At 47.9% G+C, this 17,184-nt stretch overlaps 1 protein-coding gene across 5 annotated transcripts in view; it reads right to left on the bottom strand.

Annotated features, from left to right (window-relative positions):
* The window catches only part of SMOC1 (SPARC related modular calcium binding 1), a 163,161-nt gene that overhangs the window by 19,123 nt on the left and 126,854 nt on the right, over nucleotides 1-17,184 (bottom strand). For all 5 annotated transcript variants that reach the window (XM_077909787.1, XM_077909785.1, XM_077909788.1 and 2 more), the window contains exons 7-9: nucleotides 16,544-16,624; nucleotides 741-933; nucleotides 111-193 (exon numbers count right to left, since the gene is read on the bottom strand). In XM_077909787.1, the coding sequence (XP_077765913.1) occupies nucleotides 111-193; nucleotides 741-933; nucleotides 16,544-16,624 (357 nt within the window). The remainder of the gene's footprint in view (nucleotides 1-110; nucleotides 194-740; nucleotides 934-16,543; nucleotides 16,625-17,184) is intronic.

Genomic DNA, 17,184 nt, shown 5'->3' with positions numbered 1-17,184 from the left:
GGGAAGCAGAGCCAGAGCAGAAGAGGGAGCTGCTTCTGCACAATAGGAGATAGGAGGTAGAAGAGCAGAAAGAGGTGAGAGCACCAGCAAGGGGCAGCCTTGTCTCCCACCTGGCAGCTCCCTGTCCTTGAAGGGATCATCCACCTCCACGCTCTTGGCCCTGGCATCGCTCTCGCAACTGGGCATCACGTAGCTGGGAAGAGAGACACGGGGTGGGGTGTGGGGGGGGGTGGTAGCGAGGAGGAGCCAGAAACTGAGCCCTCCGGAGCCACTGCTAGCAGCCCAGGGCTGGCAGCAAAATACATCCTGCGCTGTCCAGCAGCTGCCAGGCCATCCCAGTAGCAGTCTTCCACTGAGACGTGTTCAGGCATGTCATTGTCATCACTGAAGCAGAGTGATGTCACCTGAAGTCTACACTCTGGATCTTTGGGATCCGTTAAACCTAGTGACTCAGACGGGGCGATAACCTCCTAGCCAAGGAACTGAAGTTCAGCGGGGTTACCTACTTTTCCAAGGTCATCCAGCTAGAAAGGGACGGAATTGTGACCAGAACCCAAGACCCAGGTCTTTCCACCAGAACCTTATCTGCCCATGAGCAGACATGTTCTCATGCCTTGATTTCTACCAGGCCAGGCTAGCAGGGCAATGTGAGGCTAGCCTAACAGGAAGTTGCTTCTCCTACCGCAAGGTCCATCTCAGGGACTGGACAGGCTCCGGGGGGCAGGGCTGGGAGGGCTTACCGTGTGGAGGTCCCGGGCAGTGGGCGCCCCGTGTCCACCAGCACACACCAGCAGTAGCCAGTGGACTGGTGGCATTGCACTGGCTTGTAGAGCCCCCCGGGGGCACACTCGGGGATGACGATGCCCTCCCGCGGATTCTGCCTGGCCTCTTCCAGGGCACTCTGCCTCTCCTGGTCACACGAATGGACTTTCTCTGCAAGAGAGGATGCAGCCTGTGGTGACCCTCACTCTCGCGGCTCATCATTGCTGCTTTCTGAGCAAAGACCCAACCTGGCTCCAAGGAACTGGTGGCTGGTGAATCATCACGCAGAGCAGTGGCTCCCACCCCAGCCCACGGTGGTGGTGGGTGGTGGCGGGGTGGCAGGGGGTGCGGCTGGAGGCCCAGAACCTCCCTGTGGCCGCTCCACGGCCAGGGTTCATTAGCGTTCTCACGCGGTAGGTTCCTCTACCCCAGCGAGCCAGCCAGGGGCAGACTGCAGGGCTGCTCCTTATCTGAACAGCAGTTTGCCCCGGGGGTGGAATTTCCTGACTGTTTTCAGAGTGGTTCCTGCTGATGCGCTGTCTTCTGGCTCCGGGACAGGCGAAGGTGCAGGAGCCTGACCCCTGAGACCTGACAAGCTGACGCGGAATGCCTGTGTGCATGGACACTCTCCCAAGCCCAGACACAGCAGGACAGAGCCACGGCTGCCAGCCTCGGGGCGGCGATGCTCAGTGCCCAAGAGGCGCAGAAACACGGCCCAACCCCACTCCTTCCCAGGCTCCAACAGGGCCAGGCAAAGTAGGCTTGACAGGGCCGGGCCCATGACACAAGGCTGCTCTCTCCAGTGGGGGAGACAAACGCCCACAGGAAGTGTCTACACTCAGCTCAGCAGCCTCAGGCAACATGTGAACACGTCTCAACAGCCAGACGTGGTTTCCCTGAGCCAGGCTGAGCCTACGTGTGGTGCCCCATGCCAGGCCTGGCCAGCTCGAGGGCCTCAGCCCCACAGGGCCCCTGGCCCCAAAATTCCACCCAACAGCCCACCTGCCTGACTTCCCTTTCATGCTTGGTGTGGTGGTTGTGTCCTCTTTTGTCCTTGCATTATTAAAAAGAAATCGCATTGGGTTTCTTTTCCAGGTATGAAGGAAATTGTGAAGCACCCATAATCTCACCAAAGTTAAACACCACCTTCCCTAAACTTTTCTTTTGCACAACAACATGAAAATACATATGCACACACCTACTTGGTTTTTTGTTGTTTTTGGTTTTGCTGCTTCTTCTTCTTCTTCTTCTTCTTCTTCTTTTTTTTTTTTTTTTTTTTTACAATAAAAGGGATCACAGCATTATTACTGCACTATTACTTTCTTTGGTCTCCTTCTTTACTTTATCATATCTTTATTTCTTTCACGAACATGATTCCACAACTTTCCTCTTAAAGAGAACTGGAACAGTCTTGGGCATCTCATGAAATGTTAGGTGCGTTATAAAAATACCATTCATAGAGCCAGGAAGTTTATATCAGCAACCTGGAGACTCATGCTGCTCCCTGAATAGCACAAATGGTCAAAATAACAGCAACTTAGCTCTAAAGGAGCCAAAGCTCTGAAATAATAGCTCCATTAATGATCCAAAAATGAGCAGTACAGATGCTTCAATCAAGCAGGTGTACACAGAGATGCAGAGCAGCCCAACGCTGTCTTGGGGAAAAGTCACACAATGGGGGAAAGATTCTTTGTCTCACTCCAAAGAAAAATGTTGAAAAGCAATAGCCCAGTGATTCTCCTTGTGGGGGAAGGGAATGTTTCCTTAGGGGCATAAAAATATCTCAGGGTCAGGAGGCAAGTATGCAGAGCACAGTCACTATGAAAATATAATTTTGAATTTGGAAAACCAATGAAAAAAAAAAACCCTACTGTTTTTATAATGTAAATCCAGCAAAACTAAACAGAATCTCCTTGGCTAAAGGAACAGGAGTTTACAACAGTTGACAGATCTGAGACTAGGGATTCTGACCCTGATCAGAACCACCACCGGAGCAGCCTCTAGAGGCAGCTTAAGTAAGAAACAGAAACTGATCGGTTGATCGGAGACATAAAGCTGGCTTGAAGGCCTAGGATTTTGACTTGGGCCCCTTCCAGGGATTATGCAAGAGCTTTTCAATAGCTCCCCCAATCCCAATTTGGTTACCTTATTTCCCGACCTCATGTTTCACGCCCTGAGAAAGGCGACAGAGGAGCAAAACCAAAGGAAAACAGTTTTCTACTGGCACCATGTTCGTGTAACAACCTCTGACAGAGGCTTTAAATTAAGACCCTCTGGGCCAAAATTCTAAAGCCATAAATCAGGCTGAAAGCAAGAGGCAGAGAGAGTGGGGGGGGGAAACTCCCCCAGGGGCAGGAAGAAAGATAACCTGACTTCACACCACTGAGGATCCCGACACTGCAGAAATGTGGAGAGAAGCCATCTAGGAAGAGGCGGCAACCCGTGGTGTGGGGGCCGTGGGCAGACCCCTAAAAGTCCGTGAAGGCTGCCCTGAAACATTTACAGCCAGCTTCCATGGAGGATGCGCGGAGCTCTATGGAGAATAAAAACCACTCAAGTGACAAAGCTGGCTAATTTGGAAAAATGGGGGCTGGTGTGGAATCAGAGAGAAGGCTAAGAGTAGGTTTTATTGCTTGTTTGCCTGTGTGCTTACTACTTTGTGACAGGCCCTGAAAATTCCAGATGCCCCACTAAGAGATAGGAGACCATTTATAATATCACTAACCATTTGTGAAGAGTACCCAGAGAACTTCCCTTCCAACGAGAGAAGATCTCCCTTAAACCATCTTTTATACTAATAATAGTCAAAGCAAGTATTCACTGAGTAATATGTGCCAGGTGATTGACAAAGGCTTTGCCTGCCTGATCTCTTCGTCCATCTGAGCTGGGCACTATTAGTACGCCCATTTTGTAGACAGAGAAGCTGAACTTTGGAGGGATTCATGATTCTCCCAAGTGCACTCAGCCAGAGAGAAAAGCTGGGACTGTAGTTAAGGGCTGCTGACGTCGAGTCTGGTCTGGCTAAATTTTAGACAGAGGTTACTGCCTCTAATCATTTGCTCTGGGAGAAAAATACATTTATTTGTAGTGTGAAGTTCTTCAGATCAGACGCTGTGCAGACCACCCAAATCTGCTGCATCTGAAACCAAGTGTGTAAAATCACGTACTCGTCCATTAACACAGCAACAAACTATTTTTCTCAGCCTAAATACTCCACACATCTTGTGATCAAGTATTTCTCCCTCTTTGCTTTAGAACTGAAAACGTAAAGCCAAATTTGTCACTTACCGGCCATTAGAGAACACAGAATGAATACTAAGAGCTCACATCTATTTCAGGGCTTATCGTGCGCCAAGCTTGGTACCAGGCACTTGACTTATATTAACTCACTTCAAACTCATCACAAGCTTTGAGATTGGTGCTATAATTACCCTCTCTGAGCAGAGAAGGACCCAGGAACACAGGCTGGCGGCACGGCTTTCTCAACGTCATACAACTAGGAAGTCACAGAAAGTGGGTTCCCGGCCCGGCAGTCTCCTGGGTTATGCTCCCCACCCCTCTTCAATACCCTCTCTCACAGCCATATGTGAATCTGATTTTTCTTCTCATCCCAATTTTTTCTTTTACTTGGTGTGCTAAATGATTAGAAAATGGCTTCAGTGAATTACACCTCCTGGTATCCATGCTCTTATGCAGACCCCTCCACATGGATGCTGACCTGCTTTGACCATGGAAAGGGCAGGGGTGACGGTGTACTTCCAAGCCTAGGCCTTCAGGGGCCTTGAAGTTCCACCTTTCATCTTCTTAGAGGCTGCCCTAAGACCAGCACATAAGGAAGCCAGGCCAGCTCACTGGAAGATGAAAGGCACACGGAAGAAAACAGGAGTTGCTCTGTCCGCAGCCAGTGCCAACTGCCAGATGTGTGACCTTGGCCATTTTGGCCACTCCTGCCCCATGGACCCTCCAGCTGGATGAGTCCAGGAGTGAGCTCAGATAGAGCCAGTCAAGGAAATACCCAGAAAATCCACAAAAAACATTAGAAAGGATAAATTATTTTTGTTGTCAGCCATTAAGTTTTGGCAAGGTTTGTTACATAGCAATACAGTGCAAAACACCTAGACTTGTCAATTCCATCTTTATCAATTTACCCCTTATACTGAGGATTTCTGTAGCCCTCTCATTCCCTTTAGTCAGTCAATCAAACAACCAATAATAGATCAATCAATCTGTTATTCCTTCAATGCTTCTCCAGAGGTCATGCAAATACAAATCAATACATACCAAGAGGCATACACTCGTTCTGTATCTGAGGACCCAGAAGCCAGCCCCATCCTCAGGGCCATTGTTGCCTTCTACCCTACTAGGTCACTCCCAAATGAACCTTGAAATTCACAACTATCAGTTTTCCCCACGTACCAAGAAGTCACCTTGCGATAATGCAAGACAAGGGGTCTACTTCAAGGGTCTCTTCCTAAGCCCTTGGTTCAGAGAGGGAGCTTCCCAGAAGGAGATGCCTATCACTTTAGAACATCCAGTCTCTGCTTAAGAAAGTTCAGGAAAGGATGACAACATCCGAAGTTCTGGCCTGATGGTGCTAAGAAGGGCCAGGCTCATCTGCAAATACTTGAAAGGCATAAGCAGCAGCAGAGAGGAGCAGTTGGGGCTGTCCAGGGGGCATGCAAATACATGACTGCATATTCCCACACGCTCTTGCACCCCACCTTCACGATCCAATCCCAGATGGTACCAAGGAGAGACAGGAGCCAGGTCATTCCTCACCCAGCAACTGTGCTTCGAGTTTCACTTACAAACCTCTGACTGCCTGAGAGAAGAAATACAATAGAACAGTATCGCCCGGAAAAAATGAGGACACGGTCTGGCCCTTGCCACCAAAAAACACACAGCCTTCTCTGCCCCCACCTGCTCTAGCACTAGAGCAAAGCAGACCTGAAGCGGGGCTGGAGGGCCGAGAGGGGGACAGGAGAGGGAGGGACCAGGCTGAACCAGGCAAACCCTAAACCCTATCTGCAGGCCCAGGGCACGGGTTCTCCTATGTCCTGCCAAGACAGGATAAGCATGGAGAACAGCTCTGTCTGCTATGACTAGCCCCTGCCTCTGTGCTTCTCAATTACTCGTGGTAATTAGGAGCTAAGGAGAGCGTGGACAACCTAAATCCTCAGCTAATCCCCAATTCTGATTTTAGCCCAGAGTGTATCCTTTTGTTCTGGGAACTTTTTCTTCTTTATCATTTTTTTCCTTTTTTTTCCTCTTTACTTTTTTCTTTTTTAAACAAAAATGGCCAACAAACATAAACATTAGAAGATTCGAGTTTCAGGTTCTTGGGCTGGTCTTCCTTTCTGGTTGCTGCCTTCCAGAAGAGGAGCTGCTAAAAGAAGGAGCAGAAAGAAAAGCTGAGACGCTGGGTAACCTGAATCAGCAGGTATCTGTGAGCCAGGCCCATTGTGAACACTTTGGAGAAAGAGCGGGGGAGCCTCATGGTGATGGAGACAGTGGGGGAGAAGCAATAGTCGAGGCAGGTCAGTAGCAATCAAGGTTCTTCAAAGTAACAGAACCAATAAAAGACCTATATCTACATCTACATCTATACCCAGATATCTAGATTTGTCTATATCTATATATATAGTGTGTGTATATATATCTATATGTGTGTGTGTATATATATATATGAGAGAGAGAGATTTATTTTAAAGAGTTGGTTCACATGATCATGGGGGCTGGCGAGTATGAAATTTGCAGGGCAGGCCAGTAGGCTAGAAATTCAAGTAGGAGTGATAGTGCAATCTTAAGTACAAAATCAATAGGTCAGGCCAGCAGGCTGGAAACTCAGGCAGGATTTTTATGTTTCAGCCTGGAAGCAGAATTCTTTCTTCAGGAAATCTCAGTTTTCGCTTTTAAGGCCTTCAACTGATTGGACGACACTCACCCATGTTATGGAGGGTCATCTGCTTTACTTAAAGTCAACTGACTGCAAATATTATCTCATCCAAAAAATACCTTTGCAGCAACATCTAGACTAGTGTAGAAACTAGTCTACTGGTGTAGAAAAACTGGGCACTGTAGCCTCGACAAGTTCACACACAAAATGAACCATCACAAGGTCTACGTGAAAAATGAGAGAAAAAAAAACCCCCAGTCTTCCAGAAAATCATACACAGAAGAACTGAGAAGAGTCACAGGCCATAGAAACTTGCCCTGGGAAGGTGCCTTGATGAATGATGTGATATTCCTAGAGAAAGAACCGGAAGCTCTCCTCCCAGTGGAGGCATGGTTGGTAACTAAGGGTAGCTGCTCAGTCCATCCTGACCAAGAGCTGCTTTTCTGAGAGACAAGGAAATGGGAAGGTGACAGAAGAGAGAACAGCAGACTGAGAGAGGAGGGTGCTCCTGGAGACCTCACACAGGATCCTGAGTGACCTACGTGAGATCAGGGCACATAGGATGCAGAGGTCAGGGGACTTTGTGGACACAATTTCTCATACTGATTGGTACTGGGCATGTGCTGGCATCATGTCAGCCTCTGGAGAGGCTACAAAAGTTCTGTAAGACAGAGTAAGAAAGAATTCGCTCTGAGGTCTTAACCCATTCTCACTTCAGGCCTTCCTGCATCCCTGAAGCTTTCCCTGAGGACCCCAACCTACAGTGAGGTCTCCCTCTATGGAGTCTAGGACTGAGGATCTGTCTCCTCAAGGAGGCCTGGCCATTGGGGCTGGGACTCGTCTGGACTGTAAGTTCCTAAGAGTGAGGACTCTATGGCACCCCCACTCCCACCCCTGGCCCCCAGCTCCTTATTCACAGCAGAACCATGGAGTCTCTATTTAAAGGATACAGAAAGAGTATTTAGTCCAAGAATCTTCTGTTGCTTGAATCCCTGCTACGCCATCTCTAGCCGCAGAATTCTGTTCTAGCCTGACATTTCAGACACGGGCCACCCACCGCTGAGTAAATGCCCAACGGTGGGGCTAAGACCACAGGAGCTGAGAAAAGAATATCTATCCCCTTGACTCATCCTGGAAAATGCTACACTCCACCCTCAGACTATCAAGCCCTGGATTTTCTTCCAGGGGAAAAAATTCAGTCAAAGGTGACCTGCCTGGAAAGCGAGAGGAGCTTATTTATGTTTTACTGCGAAAAGAATCATCCCACCAGGCCAAGAACATTAAGGAAAACACTCGTGTTGTATCGCCCACAATTACCCTGAAACCCCTTCCAATACCACATGCCCACCTAGCCTCTTATCAAAAATGAATGAAATGCTGAACGATAACCCAAAATAAACTGTGTATTAAAAACAACCTTCCCTAAGTCACAACTGGAAATTCCAGAGGCAGAAGAACTCCCGTGCCCCAGGCCCCCGGGGTCCCTGAGTCAGCGGCTGGGGTGGGAGTCACAGGCCCCAGGCTGGAGCCAGGGAATCTGGCAGCAGAGACAGAGGGGACCACAGACACAGGAGGGGGATGGGTAGGTCCAGATCTGAAAGCACTGACTTTCCCGGTTTTGAAGGGTCCAAGATGCGGTCTCCAGGGCACGACATGCTTCGGGAGCCCATAATCTTCAGGAATGATTTATGGAACGTCGCCGAGCAGGCCCTTTTTGTTGACTTAGCCACATAAAGGTTTAGCACCTATGATTTCAAGCCAACTACGTGAAGAGGTTATTTTTCTTACTTGTGGACTTTGCACTTTTTCACAGGAGGGGCCAAGTGGCCCCTGGAGGACCATTTTTCCAAGCACCATGTGTTGGGCTGGCTCTGCCTTTCCACTGCGGGCCTTCCATCACACCCAGCACCGAGCTGTCACTGGACCATCGCAGATTCCCGAGTCTGAGTCACCGAGGGACTTTGAGAATCCCCTAGAGAGGATGGGAATGCACCATCGCTCAGGGCTCCCCCTTCAGATCAGAGGACAGACAAGGGACCTAAAAAAGGTAAGGCCCAGAGGAGAGGCCCTGCCAGGTCAGAGAAGAAGTGACCTCACTGACAAACAGAATGGAGTCAACCCCTGAGACTGCGCCCAGGTGTGTAGCAGGTAGAGGTGAGGGTGGAGAGAATAGAAACAGAATATGTGCACATTTAAAATAGTCACCTCTTCCACTGGAATGGGTTTCCCCATCTCTTTAATCTAAAAGCCATTTCCCCTAGCTAGTGGGCAGCCAAATGAGGTGAAAATGATACCATCACCCAATCTTAACCTACAGAGGGACTTTGGACTACTTCTCTGGAGGAGGTTACCCCTTCTGATGGGAAATGCTCTTCACCTCTGGTCCAGAAGAGGTGAGGATGGGATCAATGCTCAGTGGGATGGCTGTTCCCAATGCCAGAGGGAACTCAGTACAGTCAGAGGAATAGGAGTGGAGTTGGTACAGGGACACCTGGGCTTCCTTGGCAAAGCTGAATGCAAGAGTAAGGGCCTAGCACTCCCCCTCTTGCACACTCCACCCCAGGGCCTGGCACAGGGAAGGCTCCGTCATTGTTTCATGGAAGTCAACAACAGCTAGAGTAAAGGTGGTACAGCATGGTGGCCAAGAGCATGAGCCTTAGGATCAGATGGATCAGCCTCTACCATGTGTTGGCTCTGTGACCTTGGCAGTTTCCTTCAACAACATAAGTTCCCAGTTTCTCACCTGTAAAAGCAGGGTAATGACAGCACACACCCCACAGAGTCACTAAGGTATTAAATGAAGAAGTAGATGTGAAGCATTTAACCTGGCCCCAGAGCCAGTTGTTGAAGGGTCTAAGGTCTTAGCCAGTCTAAGGTAGCAGTGTACCCAGCAAATGTGGAGTGAACCTGGGCTTCCTGATCCCCATGAATAACCAATCTCTCCAGTTGGACCACAGGGATGAGTAGGGGGCGCAGTCTGCTCCAAGTGAAGGCAATAAAGGGGCACACTGCCTGTAGGCAAACTAAAAAAATAATAATGTAACTAAGAATCAGTCTACTTTTTTATGATCACCATGCCAGCAACTCAAAACAATAGCTGCGATAGAACACTTCTCTGCACTGGAGTGGACTGCACCACTGCTGCTTCCCTTTGGCACACCATGGCCCAACAGCCAGCTCCTGCTTTAGACATTCCTTGTATTTCTTCCTCTTAGCACCAGGTAGAGGCCTTGACCTGGACAAGGCCCTTAACTAGCCTGGGCTCTTTTTTGTCATTTAAAATGAAACAGTGGTACTCGAGGACACCCTCTCAAAGCCCACAGTCTTACAATTAAGCAGCATCAGATGCACTTTTCCGCAGCTCAGGGCCCTGATCCAAAGTCTGCCTCCTACGTCCCAGTCGAAGCCAAGCACCAGGAAGGGGTCAAGTGAGGAGCAAGGCTGTGGGGCTTCCAGGTTCTGCCTTGTACCTCTCAACCCCTGCAGAGTCATACTGTGACTCAGAGCCCCATTTCCAGAACAGAAGCCACCATGCCCATCCCTGATCCCTGATGCAGGCTGAGGGCACCTACTCACAGGGCTGTTTGCAGTAGGCTCTGTAAGTAAATAGGGTGCTTTGCTGGGACAAAATGTCGTGGGTGAGGACATGTAAAGGGAAATTACAAACCAACCAGCCTGTCTAAGTAATTTCTCTCTGTGGAACCTAAAATGGCCATGCATGGTTCGCCATTGTTGGAAGCAAGGACCTCTACCCTCCCACACAGAAGAAACTGAGAAGTGGAGGAAAACAAGATATAAATTCTACAGAAGACAGTTCTTCGAGGATAGATGATCCCAATATAGCATATAGGCACCTTTTTTTTAACTTTTCCCCCAAAGCGTCACTGACTCACATCCCCACAAATTTTAGAAAAGGCCCCATCTCTGCTGCCTTAAGTGAGCTCAGATGACCCTTCCACCAAAAAGAATGTGAAATGCTTCCCAGCGGTTTTGCAATGAGAAGTACTGAGAAGTGGCAAGCTGTCTTCTTTCTAGTTTTGCTCAGTAACTTCGTTGACCTCGATCTGACAAGCTCTGTTCTTTAAGATCAAGAGCTGGCAAATAAAAATTCAGGCAAGAGGGAAGGAGGGGGCACATGCCGGGGCAGGGGTGGGAGCGGAGAATGGACAAGACAGTTTTAAATTTGTCAAATAACGTATCATAACTTCACTCTTCATTCCCCAAAACACTAACGCGTGAGTGTGTTTATAAGACAGATACCCTGCCTTCTTGCAAAGCCATTTTATAAATAAACACAGAATGAGGATCCTCAGACAAAGCACAGATCATAGTTTACTTCTAGCAAATTGGAAGGAGCCGATTACAGTACCCTAGCAGACCTTTAGTAATTTCAGATTTTTAGTAGCAGAGGTCAAAAGAAAAGGCTAGGGTACATGGTTTTGTAATCAACACCAAAAAGCATACAAACTCACCTACCGAAAAAACCTTTGCTGTTCAAGCAAGGCCCAGAGGCCAATCGTATTCTCACTTCAGCTTGTCCCACCACCGTACCCCTATGGCCAAAGCAGATACAGTGGGGTGAAGGAGCAAGATAACTGGGGAAGCGAATTTTAAAACAAGGGGCTGGGCTCTCTGGGGCCTCCAAATGTGTTTATGGCTCCTGTCTGCAAAGGGAAAACTTGAGAAAGGCCATGTTGCTATGGAGAGAGGCAGAGGGATGAGCAGCCTTCCCTGTCTTCAGCTCCATTCTACTGGCCGTGACTGACCAAGACACCTGCAGAAGATAGATGGGCAGACATCCAGAAGGCCAGTTATAGAAATAAACATCAAGGGTTTGTTTTTATACAGATATTTTAAATGCTCACAAGCCCAGACCCGTCCTCGGCTGCTAACGTTAGCGGATTACTCATTCTTCCTTCCAATCACGTCATGTGCAAGGTTCCAGGTGGCTGTGGGGGATTTGCTTACAACGGCTACTGCTGGTTTCCCTGAGAGCTGTTTATTTTTCCAGGCCTCAGGTCATTACATCAGCCCACGGTTTTTGGGCAGGCCAAGAGCGCCGGTTTGGGGGCTGGGGGATCCGGCTGGGAGGCACAGTTGCCTCAGTGACCCCACATCCCAGTCATAGCAGCTGTCCTGATAGGAGTTTCCCTGGTGAGGAAGGAGCAGACCAAGGGCCCGCAACAGGCCGGGAGGAGCACGGCTCTGACGCCGGCAGGTAAGAGCAGGGGTGCTGCCAACAGCTTACCTGCCACGTGGATGGTGAGTTAGCCAAATGCTCCCGTGTGTGAGGAGATGGGCTGTTTTTGCAGCAAAACTTAAAGGATATGCATTTCCACCTGTATCCCTGCAGACGACTCTGTCTCTGGGAAACAGCCTCCACAAGCTGCTGCGTTCAGTGATGCCCGGAAGGAAGGAAGCTCTGGCGGGCAAAGAGGCAAGGGAGGAAAAGCAAGTCCTTTTGGATTTCACCCTCAGGGCTGGGTTCTAGTGCCTTCTCGAAATCCCAGATCAGATCATGAAAGAAGTTAACATAGGATAGGCGGCAGGAAAAGAGAGAAAGAGACAGGGAAGGAAGAAGAGAAGTCAAATGACCCCACCAGTGGCTTCAAGAGTTAGCCAGCCACGTGGGGGCAGAGGGAAAGGGTCTATGTGCCTTGAGAGTGTCAGTGTGCTGCCCCAAGAGAAGAGTTGAGGCTCACACAACCATATTTCCTCAGAGTATTTTCCCAGACAAGAAAACACAGAATTCTGCTATACAGGGGAAAAAAGGGGAGGGTGGAGAGAGACTTTTATAAATCACAGCTGTAGGAGAGTGTCTGCACGTAGTAAAATTAGAAGCAATGGGACATGGAATATGGGACGGAGAATGAGACAAAACCTAGTTTTCGTCATTTCTTTAATCTCTTTGCTTTCTTCTATAAAATGTAGATGATTAAAAAGATTTTTAAACTCTGGCTATATTAAGAAATGCCTTGGTAGCTAGCCTCTGATACCAAAAACTCAGTGAGATTTCATGTTTGGTTCTAAAAGCAGAACAGAGTCTCTGGCCAACACTTCTGTCTATGTGAGGAGATGGCTGCTGTCAAGTTCTAGGGTGTTGGCTGGCTAGGTACGTGGTCTTCCTGAATGCAAGAGAAGTCCCTGGTGCAACAGAGACAAGAATCAGAGACAGGAGTTCAAAGAGGTAAACCCATCAATGCTGAGGCTGCCAAGTACTCAAAAGGCAACACTGACCACAGTGAACACAAGACAAAGCCTTCAAAACAAGGATCGACACCTCCAGGAGGAGAGGAGACAGGATAAGTCTGCAGGCATATGTGTCATGTTATTGCAAAGCTTCAGCTGCCCAGTGGAACCTTTCCAACATCAATAGTCCCCAGGCCAGAAAACAAACCTGGCGTCACAGGGTCTGAGTGTGAAAGAAGGATGTTTGGGGTGTAGAAGCAACTGGGATAGCCTTCTCCCTCTGAGAGGGAGTGGGAAAGCTCTCACCTAGACTGGCTTCTGCCACCCACTTCACCCTCCCCACAGGTGGGGGCTGAAGCTCACCTAGCCCCGAACCTCTGGCAAACTGTAATGGGAAACTGCCTCAGGGGCTTGACCCAGAGGCTCTGGTCCATACCAGAGCCGGCTGCCTAGACATGAATTATCATTAAAGTGTTCTCTGATTTCTCATCAAACTGAATGAAATAACCTGAAGAATGGCTGTTGGCACAATATATATAAGATACCCCATCAAGAGTAGCCATTATTTTTTAATTCTTTCATGATATGCCTACTCTGCCTTAGGCACTTCATATATATTGTTGAATCCCCAGAAAAACCCTGCAAGGCACTGAGAACTTTGTTTCACATATAATGAACTTTCTCACGGTCACAGCCTCTCACAGGAAGCTAGCACTGGAAGCCAGGCCTATTGGTTTGTCCAATACCAAAGCCCCTACCGATGCCATTACAAGGTTTACCACTCTTATATACAAATGATTCCCTACCTCTGCCCACAAAAGCCAGTTCTCAGGAAGCTTCCCTGGCATCCCATTTGTGAGAGCATGCACCAGAACAGAATGTTAAAGCTTACAAAAGGTTAATGTTAGACAGGGCAGGGCTATGTCAGCTGCCCAGAGTTCCTGAGCCGATGCAGGCTTCCCTGGGCATGTCAGGAAACATCTCAGGAGGCACAGTCCCTCCTTCTGTCTGGCCTATGAGAGGGGCTAAAACCCAGAAAGACACCCCCATGCGTATGTTCCCATCCAAATGCTTCTATTTCAATCCCATTGGCCAAGGGCCAGCAAACTGCTTTCTGTAAAGGGTCAGATGGTAAACATTTTGGGTTTTGCAGGCCAGACAGTCTCTGTCACAACTATTCAGCTCTACTGTTGCAACCCCCAAACAGCCATAGACAATATGTAAATAAATGGGTGTGGCTGTGTTCCAATAAAACGTTATTTGCATGAACAAACAGATGGCCACTCACCTATCCCTTCCTATATGTCTTTTACACATAATTCCATTAAAAGGACCAACAGGTACTCAGTATTACCACTCGATCATGATGGAGAAAGTCCTCAGTTTATTAGAAAATGCCTAAGGTATTGATCTCTGATAGTTATTGCTGGTCTCAGTTTCTCCCAGGGAATCTTCAGTTCTCCCTGAACTCTCCTGTTCTATACACTAACCTTCCGAACATAACTGGGGCCAACCAGGGAAACATGAAGGTGGCTGGGTGATGCCAACAAAAGGAAGGTGGTTGTACCTGCCTGGAAACCATTTCTCAATAAAATCCAATACTCATCCAGTTGGAAACTATACAGGGTGAGTAGGAATGGAAAGCCAAAGAACTTGAGTGGAAGCAAACATCCAATAACTTCACATCACCACTTGACTTCCTTCCGAGGAAACAGCCCAAGATGACAAGCACTCCATTCCGCAGAGATAAATCATTTTCCCCAGCCCCACCCCTTACTAGCTGGAACCCGGGATAAGTTACTTCCTCCCTCTCAGCCTCCAACTCTTCATCTGTCAGATGGAGGTGATAACAATACTTATCTCATCGGGTTGCGGTGAAGCTTCAGTGAGATAACACACATCAAGGTGTGCAGGACCTGACAGGATGATTCTGATTTTGATGATGATGGTGATGATGGTCTTTTCTCCTCTGTCCTCCCCCAGAACAATCAAACACAGTGAGCTAGATTCTATAATAGATATAATAGACAGGCCACAAAGCCCTTGCCCTCACGGAGTTTAGAGCTTAGGCAGAGAAATTAGACACTGGTAGATGAAAAAGAAGCAATTTCTAGAAGCGACTGCTGAATGTCAAGTAAGTGTTCCAGGCAAACGGTGCTATAGAATTTCAGAAAGCACTGACCCTCATTCCTGCCACTGGTCATAGAGTGAGAATGAAGCCTCACCCTGGGCTTTGCAGACCTGTTGGGGGCAGGGGGATTCAGGGAACAGGGGGACCAGTGGTGGATGTCACTTTCAAGTACCCCAGGCACCAAAACCATGTCTCGTTGACTTACCATATTTGCCTAACAGCAAGAAGGGAGGTGGAAGAAGGTTCTACAAAGAAGCTTTGGCTCACAATGACAAATGAATTCTTTCCCGATTAAAGAATTCTCACTGTAAACGGTATCGTTAACATTCCCAATTGCCTACCACAACCTCCCAACCCCATCATCCCGTACCTCCAGCTTTTATCAAACGGGGAACCAGAGAACATGCGGAGGTACTGACCAGCCCACATCACCGAGAAAATCAACTAAAGCTGCATGGATTCAGCTCAAGGGGTAACTCACTTCTTACACTCAGGTTCCCACCCTACCATCTTGAGGACAGAGAAGACTAAAGGGGGCTGATGACAGCCCACTCATTCATTAACAGTAAACGCTGTCCATCAGTTCAAAGCATGTATCTTTTGTTTACAGACCTTGATACCCATAAGGAAAAAATGATATGGCTGAAATGAGATTCACCAAATTTATGCAGGCATAAATTATGCAGAGGGGCATTTCTCATAATGAAGTCTTAGGCTGAAAGAAGGATGATTTTCACACGATGGAGATACAGACTGGGTTTGTTAACACATTTTCCTGTTGGTGGACATCTGGTCTTTATGATGATAAGTGAGCTTTATTGACTTTGGTTTTCATAGATGATAAATGAATTCAGTGAATGAGTCCTACAAATCTGATCACCCTCCAAAAATTATCTCATTTCTGCAGGGGGTTCAGCCAGTACCAAAACCCGACCATTCACAAGACCCTCAAAAGATCAGATGAGAAAAGACATGAATGTAATTAGCTATTTGAGCCTTAAAAAATGCATAGAACTGGGATCCCTGGGTGGCGCAGCGGTTTGGCGCCTGCCTTTGGCCCAGGGCGCGATCCTGGAGACCCGGGATCGAATCCCACGTCGGGCTCCCGGTGCATGGAGCCTGCTTCTCCCTCTACCTATGTCTCTGCCTCTCTCTCTCTCTGTGACTATCATAAATAAATAAAAAATTAAGAAAAAATGCATAGAACCAAGTCTCTTATGACCTGAAGTCCAACTTTTCCATGCCAGATCATTTTTTTGAATTCTTCTGCATGGCATATAAAGAATCAATTAAAATAGTCAGTTAAAATAGAGTCAATTAAAACAGTCAAAAGATTTTTTGCTAAAAGGATCAGCTACTCACAAAAGATGATCCCTGAGCTATTAATTGAAGAAAATTAAAGTTGTAAGGGATTAACTCATGTAATCTCATTTTACAGCTGTAGAAGTTGAAGACAAGACAGGTTAGATGATTTGCCCAAGCCCACACAACAGGTGGTGGGGGAACAACCATGGGGCAACCCCAGGCATATCAGGCATGTATCCAGTCCCAGGCAGATTCTTTACCTGAATTTCTTATGTTGGTGTTGTTCACTTTGGAGTCCTTGATTACCAAGTGCTTAATCCATAGAGTAGGGGCTGTAATTTCTGGGGGAAAAAAAGAGAGAGAAAAAGAAGGACAGAAAATAAAGTCTAGGCAAAGGGAGTAGTTAACTTGAAGTATGATCCCCAGACTCAAGGAGATTTTTCTAAAGCCTGAGGCATCAAGGCTTTGAGTTTCCTCCCTCATTTCACATCCACTTTGTCCCAATGCCCTCTCCCTTCTCACTACGGAAGCTCCCCTCCCTGCCAGCTCTTAGGAGCCAACCAGGGCCTCCCGTGCTCAGGGGCAGAGTGGTCTAAGTCCAGAGGCGCTGAGCTGCTCCATCCAGGAATAAAAATATTATCCCAGGAGGTGAGGAGCATGGGCCAAGCCAAGTCTCTCTCAGCTGCTTCCCTGGATGAAGATTTAAAGGGGATAAATCAACAAATGAATGCCAAACAAACCACAGAGACCATTTTGGAGGAAATGGCTGAGCCACAACAGATTTCAGCTTGCTGAGACTCTGTTCCACGTGGGAAGGAAAGTGATGAGTCCAATGTGTGCGTCAATATCCTTCCTAATGGTTTCTTGTTGAACAGAGGCTGAAAGCCTCCATCCAGAGAGC

The sequence above is a fragment of the Canis aureus genome, chromosome 9 (assembly GCF_053574225.1).
Source record: "Canis aureus isolate CA01 chromosome 9, VMU_Caureus_v.1.0, whole genome shotgun sequence".
Classification (NCBI taxonomy): Eukaryota; Metazoa; Chordata; class Mammalia; order Carnivora; family Canidae; genus Canis; species Canis aureus.
Note: the sequence above shows the minus strand (reverse complement) of the source record. Positions and strands in the feature narration are given on the sequence as shown.